Source organism: Crocuta crocuta, unplaced genomic scaffold (genome assembly GCF_008692635.1).
Source record: "Crocuta crocuta isolate KB4526 unplaced genomic scaffold, BGI_CrCroc_1.0 scaffold129, whole genome shotgun sequence".
Classification (NCBI taxonomy): Eukaryota; Metazoa; Chordata; class Mammalia; order Carnivora; family Hyaenidae; genus Crocuta; species Crocuta crocuta.
The window spans coordinates 5,068,327-5,080,545 of NW_027551571.1; the positions used below are offsets into that span (position 1 = coordinate 5,068,327).

At 47.4% G+C, this 12,219-nt stretch overlaps 1 protein-coding gene across 2 annotated transcripts in view; it reads right to left on the bottom strand.

The window, feature by feature from the left end:
• MBOAT2 (membrane bound glycerophospholipid O-acyltransferase 2) overlaps positions 1 to 12,219 on the bottom strand; it is a 73,812-nt gene that overhangs the window by 57,466 nt on the left and 4,127 nt on the right. For both annotated transcript variants that reach the window (XM_077751007.1, XM_077751013.1), the window contains exon 2: positions 10,355 to 10,432. In XM_077751007.1, the coding sequence (XP_077607133.1) occupies positions 10,355 to 10,386 (32 nt within the window). In that variant the 5' untranslated portion in view covers positions 10,387 to 10,432. The remainder of the gene's footprint in view (positions 1 to 10,354; positions 10,433 to 12,219) is intronic.

Sequence of the window (12,219 nt, forward strand, 5' to 3'; positions counted from 1 at the left end):
ATGGGAATCTTCTCAAGTCCCCTGACGGCTCTCTCATTTCCAGGATCTCTCCAGTCAATGCACCCCCACAGCCGCAGGAGAGCAGGGCTGGAGGTGTAGCCGCTGCGAGGGGCTTCTGCCCTCCCCTCCAAATCAAGTCCGCTGCCTCTGGCCAGCCTGCCCCAGCGGAACTGCCTTGCCAAGGAGCGAGGAGTGGCGGGAACCTCAGGCAGGAACAGCACAGATTCTCCCTATTCTTACTCCAAGGTTAGCAGTTTCTTTCAATGGAGAAATGCTTCTCAACTGTTGTTTGCTTTGGTCAATTTCCAGAGCCCTAAAATGGTTTTGATAAGTTTGTTCCGTTTTCTAACTGTTTGAGGGAGAAAAAAATTTGCCAACCTCTTTGTTCCTCGACAGCTGGAAGCTCTCTCAGGTGGGACGGGTTTGGGGAGGCTCGCACAGAAATGCTGTATGTGCGGGAGGTAAATCAAGTCACAGACCCAGACGAGAAGAAACTTCCCCATAGCTGGCGAAGTCTTCATGCCAAGAGGAGGCGCCAGACCTCCCTAAGGACAGTGACCTGAGCTCCGTGCACAGGAAAGTATCCCGAGGTCTAAGACAAGAACTGTAAAACTCCAAAAGCCCACCTGCTTTACCCGCAGAGGGCAGCCACGCCCACGCAAGATTCAGAGGCACAGACAGCTAGGATGCTGCTGCCTCCCGAGGGTAGAGTAACCACCTCTTCAGGGTCCCCACTTTATGGACACCAGATGTGGTGTCTACTGAACAGAACACACGCTTGCGTCCTTCCTAGAGACTCGCAGGTACTCTAATGTTCCTTAAGAGAACCCCACTGTCCCTGGGCATCCGGGCTTGCTGGGCCATCTCCCTGCTCTTCCGACCAGGTGTTCTCTCTGCCGGAACAAAGAGATCTCACTGCATTACAAACACAATGCAAGTCGTGAGAGGTTTCGTGTGTTCTTTTACAGAGCCTCATTCATGAGAAATCGGAAAGGAGCTTAGCTGTATTCACCAGACCAGACACAAATAGTGACACTGGTGTAGGAAGGCACTCGGTTCTTTCCTGTTCTCCCTCTGCTGACAGAAGACTGAAATGAACCAAACGACCCGCTGTTGTTCAGCTTGTTTTATAAAATCCAACTTTTGCTCCCACACCTGGTTCAGTAACATACTCAAGTCACTTAATTATTCTCAAAGTTGACTCAAATATACAAGTAAAACTGGGTTTTGGCTGCTGGCATTAAGCAAGATTCTTTCATCTTTCAAAACATAGATTTTTATATTTGGGAGCGCCTGGGTGGCTTAGTCGGTTGAGTGTCTGGCTCTTGATTTTGGCTCAGGTCACGATCTCATGGCTCATGGTGGATCAGGCCCTGAGTCGAGCTCTGTGCTGACAGCGCAGAGCCTGCTTGGGATCCTCTCTCCCACCCTCTCTCTGCCCCCCTCCCTCACTCACACTCTCTCTCTCAAAAATAAATAAATATTTTTTAAAAAGATTTGAGACCTTCGTATTCTAGTTCAAAATGTTATCTGCTTAGCAGTCCCCAACTCAGCTTGTCCTAGTAAGTCGTGATTATGCACAAACTTAAAGCTCTCAATAACATCAAGAACTACCTCTGGCAAACAATGTAATGACAGAATCTTGGGGGCAACTGAGAAAGACAATGATCCACCAAAAAACATCCAGATTTCAGCCTGTTCTCGTTGCTACCACAACCAGGACTCTGCAAAGAAGAATGTTTGGAAAAGGCTTCACATCACCCGCCCCCCCAGTCCCCAATTCAAAGACCTTGGGCCTCCACCAAGCAGATCAGAGGCCTGTCACTCTCTGTCCATCGGGGGCTGCATTTTAATATAGGGTCCTGACCTTCCTTCCCCTTCCCACAACACCAAAGACCACTCATCTTTTTTCTATTACACTTTAGGGTGAAACAATTTGTAGAAGGAAAGCAGGAAAAGAAAAAAAAAAGTGATTCAATTAATTCTTCAAAGCTCTTAAAAGCAAAAGAAGGACTGTGAATTACAGTTCTCCATAATCCATATTTTGGCTCGGAATACCTAAGACCCCAAGTGGGGACCGGAAGAAGGCAGCACGAGAGCCGAGCCAAAGCTGAGCGGGTCAGGGCTTCTCAGAAAAGGGGCCCTGGGAGGAGACGTGCACTGAGCCTGCCCTCTGGTTGCAGGGGTGAGGAAACGGTCAGCTCGTGCGCAGAGCCCATTTGGCTGTGCTCAAGTACACATTCCCATCCCTGGTCTCCGGAGAGAGTCTGAGGTTACAAAGGCGAATGCGGCTCAGTCCCTGTCCTCCTAGGTTCCAAGCCTCGCATGGGAGGCAGACACTGGCTACCACATGCCCGCCTCCCACCCCGCACCCCCGGCCAGGGGCTCTGCAAACTGCATCTCCCTGAATCTGATGCTCCTGCATGCTCACATTTCAGCATCTCTGAAGCCAAGGACGCCCTCCCAACTGATAGCATGCCATCTTCTTTAGTGGTGCTTAAAATAATGCTGTAATGGCATCTTACAGTCAATGAAATACAGTATAGCTCATTTAATCTCTGCCACAGTCCTAGGAGGTAGGAATTACTGTTGCTCCTAATGCACGAATGAGGAAGGTGAGGGTAGAGGGGCTAAGTAACCCCGACAGCGTGACCAAGCTCCTGAGCGGGTGAGGGTGGTGGGGGTGTGGCTCCACAGCCAGGACCTCGACCACAGATCCGCATGGCACGGCACGATATGCGACATCACAGGGGCCATTCAAGATCAAGGGGGACTAATTCTGGCAGGAAGGGGGAAGAGGAAAAGGGGAAAGGGCTTCAGCCCAGAGGTCACACGCCGCCAGACCAGCAGGAACGCCTGGGGCGGCGGGGGCTCCCTGCACACGCAAAGGAACCGGGCGAAGTACGGCACAGCGTGTGCTCGAGCTACAAACGGCTCATCAAGGCTGGGCCCGTCCGGGTCGGGGAGCGGGAGCTGAAACCGAGAGTGCACAGAAAGGCAGGGCAAAGGCACCGAGGCGCTGCTGGGCGGAAGGGAGCCACAGTCAGGCAGAGGGTTAAGAGGACCATCGGGACAGCAGAGCACAGGCCAGGGCAGAGGGCGGGGCCGCCAGCCATGACCGTCCAGGTACGAGGCTGCTGCAGAGCGGGACGGACTTGAGCATTGGGAGGGGAGGGAGGGCAGCTAACCAGTGCTTACTACACAGCAGGCGCCGTTTCAAATGCCTCGCAGATGTCTCACCCCTACAAGCCGATGGGAACCAAAGCACAAGAGTTCCTAGTGACGGCCATGCGTGGCGGGGCCGAGGAAGCAGCAAGCATCCCGGATCAGCCCGGCTGCTGGGCTACAAGCCGGGGCCAGGGAGAGAGCCTGCGGGGAGGGAGGGGCCTGGTGGTAACATGGACTGGGTGCGGAAAGGCACGGGACAAGGGAAGGGCCGGCACCCTTCTCTGTCGGGGGGGTCGGGTGGGGAAGATACCTGCAGACAGCCAGCTACCTCCTCCTCCTCCCTCTTCCCACTTCTAAACACCTCACCCCGCATCGGTGAGGATTATCTCCCAAGAATTATCTTTATCTCCATCTCAGAACTTTTATTTATTAAAGTTTATTTATTTTGAGAGAGAGAGAGAGAGAGAGGGAGAGAAGGCAAAAGCAGGGAGAGAATCCCAAGCAGGCTCCATGTTGCCAGCACAGAGCCCAACACAGGGCTCGAACCCACAAACAGTGAGACATGACCTGAGCCAAAATCAAGAGTCAGACACTTAACTGACTGAGCCACTCAAGCTCCCCTCAGGACTTTTAATTATGAACTTACATTGTCTGCTAAGTGTGAGAAGGCAGAGATCAGGTGAATGAACTTAAAGGTCACTAAAATTCAGGCTAATGTGAAAAGAATGGGAAAGGACACTGAAAACATCAATTAAAATTATTTGCAAGAGGGGCGCCTGGGTGGCTTAGTCGGTTAAGCGTCCGACTTNTAAAATAAAAAAATAAAATAAAATTATTTGCAAGAAAACTGAAGACTGAAGTGAAATAAGAGCCCCCACGTGGCCCTCTCTCAGAACACATGGCTGCCCAAGTGCAGTGGAGATCGGTGTCACCCCAGCCCGGACGTGTGCCTGGGGGCGTACGCGGTGACACTCAGGTAGTGAGAGTGACAGAAACAATGAACAACAGAAGCGAGGTCAGGAAGACACCAACTGGGAGAACCGGGGACAGTGGAGTGGACACAGCATCGCCTCCAGGATTGTTCTAGACTCTCAGTGCAGGTCTCTGTGGCCCCTCTGCACACCGAGCAGGTGGCCAGGGGTGGACGGATCCAGGGGGAGCACAGAGACAGAAGGCCGTGCTCCCTGAGGGCTCCATCAGCAGCAGGGCAGCTCTGAGAGCAGGTGTAGGCCAGGCGTGAGCCGCACACCTGCGCCGCCTCACGTGCCATGGTAGAGTTCTAGAGCAGCACTCCCCCTCTTGTGGTCTCAGGATCCTTTTTACTCAAAAATTATTGAGGAAACCAAAGAAGCATAACTCACATAAATAGCAGCCACTGATATATACCACGCTAGGCTAAAACTGAGAATTAAAAAAAAATTTTTTTAATGTTTATTCATTTTTGAGAGAGAGACACAGACTGTGAGTAGGGGAAGGGGTAGAGAGAGAGGGAGGCACAGAATTGGAAGCAGGCTCCAGGCTCTGAGCTGTCAGCACAGAGCCCGATACAGGGCTTGAACTCACAAACTGTGAGATCATGACCTGAGCCAAAGTTGGAGGCTCAGCCGACTGAGCCACCCAGGCGCCCCAACTAATCACTGGAGTTTTAAAAGGAAACAGTTCCAACAATATGAATTCTATACAAGATTTTCCAAAACTAAGAAAAAGGCAAATAGTGCCTCGCCCATCCCCATATTGTCTTCTTCCCAAGACAAGTCATGCTAAGGGCACATTTTCTGGAATACCCACAATTTCAAGGCTAGCAAAAGATAAGGAAGATCTCATCTCTTTCTGATCTTCATTAAATTTTATTTATTTTTTTAATTTTTAAAAAAATGTTGATTTATTTTCAGAGAGTGAGCGAGCATGAGCAGGGGAGGGTGAGAGAGAGAGAAAGAAAGAGAGAATCCCATATTACAGAGCCCGATGCGGAGCTTGAACTCATGAACCATGAGATCATGACTGAGCTGAAATCAAGAGTCAGATGCTTAACTGACTGAGCCACCCAGGTGCCCCTTCATTAAGGTTAAGCAAAAGCTCAATTTTCACTGTGAAAAATAGATGCCCATCACCTTTGATTACCCTCTATCTTTCCATAATTGCTCTAAAATGAATTATTTAATAAGCTAGCAACAAGTAGGAGGAGGTCAGTACTTTTCGCCACACAAATTATCCCAGAGTATTTTAAAATTCTATTTTTTGTCACATTAAAACAGCATTTTAAAATCTGTATTTATTATATACTTTAATAAAGCCATTCACAATACAATGCTTGTTATTCTACCAAAAAACAACTAGGATTTTTATGCTGTCTGCTAAACAGGTGAACGTTTTTTGTCTAAGTTACACACACACACACACACACACACACACACACACACACAAAACCAAACCCAAAAAACCTTTAGAACTGGCTTTGTGAGTGTGTTCTAGTGTGTTTGCTTTCTGGAACCTCCGTTTCATGGTCTGCACATAAGTAACACACTCTCCCAAACCCTGTTGGGGCACTTAAATGGGATATTTATAAAAAGCACTCCACAAGTCACTGGCACCTGGTAGCCACTCCGTCATTGGAACACCAAAGTCAGGTTCCAAAGGTTTGATTAAGTCACATTGCTTCTAACACCGTGAGGACAAAACTCACACATGTCAACAGGTGTACTAGAACAGGCCACAGGTAGTTTCCTCACTTAGCAAGCCCTGGTTTTCCGAAACTACTTCCCCATTTCTTACCTAAAAGTTAAAAAACAAACAATCCAGTCACAAAAGCTTTGATTCTCATGGAACTTCAACAAGGACCACACACTTTATGTACGTCGCGTGTGTTATGACACATAACTGAATGCATTTGCTCACCATTCAAATAAGACAGTTATGTGAGTTTTTAATGTTTATTTCAACACTCGGGCAAGGGTTAAGATCTTAATGTAAAAGTAGTTTCTGGAAGTACCCAAAACCAGAAGATGGGTCCTCCTACTTCGCCAATGAAAAGCACTCTTATTTTTAATTATTATGATTATCTACTTATTTTTTATAATACATGAATTGTTATTTTTAAAACAAGAAGAATATATTCACCTCACTGGATCCAAAACTTTCTTTTGTTTTTGAGCTGATTAATATGGAATAAGATACTAATCTGACATTTTAGACAGACCTGAGGTGGTAGAACCTCATTGAACAAGAAATCTGTGCACATGTGTGTTTACTCTAGCACATTCCGATGAACAGCAGCGCCCCAAGTAACGCCTTTATCTACTAAGGGATGTGTGTTAGTCTCATTAGCATCCCTACATTAACGTAAAACCCTTACTTTGTATAAAAACCCTGTGCAAGCCTAAGACAAAAAAGCTTCCCTTACTTGCTCAAGGATGACTGAATCACCTTAACAGACACATCCAGTTTACGATGAGAAATAAAATTTGGCCTTCAAATACCTCCGAAAGAGACCCTATAATGGGCTGAATGGTATAAAGGAGTCTGAGTCATGCTCTTTCCTGAGTGCAGGATTTTATGGAATGGTGCCTTGTCAAGATTTTTCAGGAATCCGACGGAACCTGGACATCCTGTACCTATCACCAAGAAATAACTTTTCCTCCTTGTGAGAACTGAGAATATTTAAGATCCTCAGACCCTAAGCACAACACGCACAAGGCCACTGCACCTTTCTGGATAAAGTATCTGCATCTTTGCTGTAAGTGAGAGTAACAAACACACAAACCTCTCCCTTTGCTGGGGACCCTGCCTGTTGGCTCTCATTACTTTTTCTCAATCACTTTAGGGTATTTCTTTTTTAATAATGTGTCCTCATGATCATGCTGCTTAGAAGTAACATAATGCAGAAGTAAAACCTTGGTTTTACTTGGTTTTACTTGGTTTTACTTGGTTTTACTTGGTTTTACCTGTTTTTACCTGGTTTTACTTGGTTTTACCTGGTTTTACTTGGTTTTACCTGGTTTTACCTGGTTTTACCTGGTTTTACCTGGTTTTACCTGGTTTGCCCCAGGTGCAATCAGACACACCTAGTTCTAATCCCAGATCCATCACTTGCTAACCTGTTTCCCTGGGAAACAGGTCACACTCCCTCCAAAGCCTTACGTGCCCATGCGTGTGCTTTGCACAGCGACTGACACACAATAATTAATGAAGCATCACTTACTATAAACATAAGGTAACATAAAGAGTCGATTTTAGAATTACTTACGGTCTTACAACTGAAATTCAACTTCTAGCCCAGCAATACCACAAGAGCCTATGTCTTTATCCCAAACCACTACAAGGCTTCCAAACATGGTCCACAGAGAACATAGAAGAAAACATCTAAGAGTCCAGTTTCCTTCCTGCCACATTGTATTCCCTCTCATGGGAGGATAAGATTGTCCTCAGCGAAGTTAATATTTTCCCCAGAGTCCCTGCTGAGCCACGAACCACTGCTAATTAACTTCATGAGGACAAATTTTCAAGTGACTTGAGGCTTCTGCCTGCCAGATGGCGTTTCCGAGATCATCACTCCTTCCTCGCAGAGGTGGGCCAGCCACTAACGACACTCTTCTCTAGGAATCGGCCCTGCAGGGGTCGGGTCAGTGCTGGCGGGGAACAGGTGGAAAGGACCCTGCACGAGCCGCTCTTCAGGGTCCTCCTGGATTGAGACAAAGGCCAGACCAGCTACACCCTGCCTCCTCTCTCCCTAAGCCCAGCCCAACCCCCAGGGCCACTGCGCTGCAAGAGCCTAAGGGGCAGAAGAACACGGAGGAAGGGCAGGAAGCGGGAACGGGGCCGTAAGTCAAGCCACGGAGCGGCCGCTCAGGGCCTACAGCAGGAATGAATATAATCTGTTTGGAAATACGAAACCAAAAACAGATTAAAATTTAAAAAACCTCAAAGCAAGAGTCACAAAATACTTATTCAACTGAACAGAAAAGATAACCTCACCTACCGAGAGCTTCTATCATCTACATGCACAAAAATGGGATCAAAAAATAAGTGAAAGATCCCTACCGAGTTCACTTTCTGGGAAGACGACGGGATGAATTACAGCGCACGGCACTGGGTGTGACGGCGCTGAGCGCTTACAGCAAGCTCTGACATGGTATCAGGAAGAAAAAGCCCCAGCAAAACATCGTAACTAAGAGTGACCTCTGAGGGCAGATCACCCAGAACTGGAGCGCCTCTTCCTCCCGGCCCAGCCCTGTGTGCAAACAAGAGCTGACCGGGGCGCCCAGGGTATGAGGGAGGCAGACTCTTTAGGGAGTCACTGGTTTAATCCCACTTAGACCCAGAAAGGTTAAGTGACTTGGCCAAGGTCCTAAATCAAAGAGTCTGAATCCAGACCCATATACACAGGGCTCCAAACCAGGGCTCATCCAGTCAACCACTAGGGCCCCTCGGGGGAAGAGTTTGAATTTGATCCCTGCTCATGACCCAGCCTGCCGTTCAATGTCACCATCCATCAAGGAGGCATCTGAGGAAACTCTCTGTCAATGCTTCTCCAGTCCTAAAAATGCACTTTAGCATAATTTCTACTTAGCACCAAATATCTGTACTGTTTCCGACTGCTTTATTCTACTGAACATACAGTAAATGGGTGACGCACCCACAGTCTGGGTGTGACTAGTTTCCAGCCGCTCCCCCCTTCGTGCTTCCCCACGCCTGAGTACGTTCTTCTTTTCTAACGCTCAGCGCAGGGGGACTGGGGGTTGGGGCGGTAAGGGTCTGGCTGCGACAGAGCGCGTCCTCGTACGCAGCACCGGATCCCAGCACCAGCCACCACGTGTCCGCTGCGTGACTCACTGCCTTAACGTCTCCAACCCAACAGTGCGTTTCAGAGGGGAAGGGCCGCATCTCCGTGATCCGAAAGTTTCTGGAAACACTGAGGCAAACGACAAATGTTGGTTCACATTGGTGGGGGAGGGGCGGGGCGATAAAATGGAAAACTTAAAACTACTTTCCTACATCTCTTACGATATAACCCCGTCCACACCCTGGCAACCCACCAGACAGGTACGATTTCATTGTATACGTCTACACTTTCTACATTTTTTTCTCTAGGTCACTTGTTCTGTTGAAAGTTCCTTGCCAAGTTACAATGAAAATACTGCAGCTTAACTTCTCGAGGTTGACAGGCTTCTCTCCTCTTCCTGTTGTCACCATCCCACGTTTCTGCTGTTTGTATTTAAATAACGGCAGTCCCTTTGTGCTGTGTTCCAGAAGTCTGAGAATTTTCAGAACTCAAAACAAGTTTTCCCATAGAAAAGTTAGAAAACAAAAACCGAACATGACGGGCGCTGAGGTTCCCACGCCCGTCCACAAAGGCTCATTTAGCACATCAGGGCCGCCCAGAGCCCGGCCACACGGCCGCCTGCTCCGGGAAAATGCCTTCCAGGCTCCAGGCGGGTCTGCCCGAAACACATTTCTACTCCCTTTCCTCTTCCATGGCTTACACCCACTCCCCCATTCCCATCTACTGGGCTTCCCTCCCTCCATGCCGTGCCCCCTGGGGGCAGAGGTGGAAGGGAAGTCCAGCACCCATGTCCAGGTTCAAGAATGAGGTCTGGGGCTTTGCGGCAAGCAGAACGGGAGACAGAGCCACTACGCTGGCAGCCCCGAGGTGGAGCGCAGAGCTCTGCAGGAGGCAGAGGCTGTGGCCTAAGAGCAAGAGCTCAGGGGAGACTAGCGGGAAAGGGCTTGCTGTCACACAGAAGTCAGGGGATCACTCACTCACTCGTTCATTTTTTCATTCATTCATTCAATAAATGCTTCCTGAGAACCTACAACCTCCTCGGTGCCACACTGTATTCAGAAAACAAAACAGACACCACGCGTCTGCTGTTTTGCCTCCCGAGGGACATCTGAAAATATCTGGGAACATTCACAGTTGCCCCACCTCGAGGGGGGAGGTGCTACCAGCACCTAGTGGGTGGGGCCTGGGGTGCCGTGCACGGCCCCCACGTCAGGACGGCCCCCACGTCAGCTCTATCCAGCCCGAGATGGCGGCAGTGCCAGGGCTGCCTGCTTTAAGTAATTCAGGACAGCTCTCCTGGAGAAAATTATCACCGTTTAGAAGGATTCTTAATAGAACAGAACAGAATTGTGATCTCTTCTCTTACAGCGAAAGACGCATTGATATGTATAAAGAGGTGACACTTACTTGTGCATGTTCTCCACTCCTATTATGATCATGATACAGTAGGAAATTCCACTTTGTACGAGAAAGTGTAAGGCATACCTATAAAAATAAGAGCACTGTTAGAAGAAGGACTCCCATTCGCAAGCATCAAGCTAAACCCATTTAGGCTACAAAGTGCTTCTGTTTAACACAGAACATCTGCAGATAAAAAATAAGGAGTGTGGGGCGCCTGTGTGGCTCAGTTGGTTAGGTGTCCAACTTCGGCTCAGGTCATGATCTCACGGTTTGTGGGTTCGAGCCCCACGTCGGGCTCTGTACTGACAGCCGGCTCTGAGCCTGGAGCCTGTTTCAGATCATCCTGTATGTCCCTCTCTCTCTGACCCTCCCCTGCTCACACTGTCTCTCTCTCTCTCTCTCTTTCAGAAATAAATTTTTAAAAAATAAATAAAAAGTAAAAAAAAAAATGAGTGTAACTTCCATGGCCTAAAATTCTGTGAACAGCATAGAAGGGAGTCCCATATCCCAAGGCCCAGGAGAGCTGGGACAATTAAACGAAACCCCATAACGGCTCACTCAGTGCCCTGGCATTCGCGTCTCCTAGCTACATGAAAGCACTGAGGGTTATGTGGCTCAAGGATTACTGCTTTTTCCATAACTCAAGGCACAATGACGAAAAGGTAATAAATCTGGATTTCAGAACAGCCCTGACAGAACATTAGTTATTTGTCTCCCAAATACCTAAAACTCCTTCTCACAAAGCAACAAAAACTACCAAATGGTGGCATTTACTAAAAACCAGGGACACCCAAAACTATTTATTCTGAAAACACGATGGCTCCAATCAAATAATCTTCTAATCCTTAATCTGCAGCCATCTATCCGTAAGAACATTCTGGCTAACAGGACACTGAATTTCCTAGTGTTCTAATGTAGAAATCCACCCCTGAATGAGAAAACTAACTTATCCACTCATTTCACAAAATTCAGGCACAATAGGATGAAGATCTCTGGTTTTAAACTCAATCTAAGCCATCCCTGAGATGACACATCTGTGGGCACACACACGAACTTACCATTTTCTTTCCCCATCGATGGTGTGAATAATATATGAAAATTTTTTTCATATTCTTGTACACTATAAATTGTACAATATAATATAAATAAGATCTTAACCTGTGATTAAAATTATTTTTTAACCTAATCATTATGGAGTAACAGGCGTCTCCAATGTGGAAAAGTTACTTAAATTTTTGAATAAATCTTTCCATAGGTATATTATAAGAAGTAGGCTCCAAGGCAGGGGCACAGAAGAAACTTATTTTACCCACTGTACAGAGTATACTTGTCTGTCTGTCTCCATCTAAAACACACACACACACACACACACACACACACACGCAGCTGAGACCACACACAAGAAAATGGCACTGGCCTGGAATACTACTCTGACTAGGAAGTCGTAAGAAAGCAGAACACATGAACATAAACTGAAAGAGAAGGAAGCTTAAAACACGATTAAAACACACACTTTTCTGATTAGTTACCCATGGATTAACAACTCGCTAACAGATCTAATGTGGAAATGCTGAAGGGGACGGCCAGGTATGTTAAGGGCTTTATTAACTGAAATTAGAACTCAGCAAAGGCATTCATCTTGGGGCGCCTGGGAGGTTCTGTCGGTTGAGCGTCTGACTCCTTCAGCTCGGGTTATGATCTTAGGGCTCAAGAGTTCGGGCCCCACATCAGGCTCTGTGCTGACAGTGTAAGCCTGCTTGGGATTCTCTCTCTTCTCTCTCTGTCCTCCCCTGCTCTCTCAAAATACATAAACGTAAAAAAAAAAAAAAAAAAAAAAAAAAAACATTTTCTTTAAAAAAATTTTTTTGGGG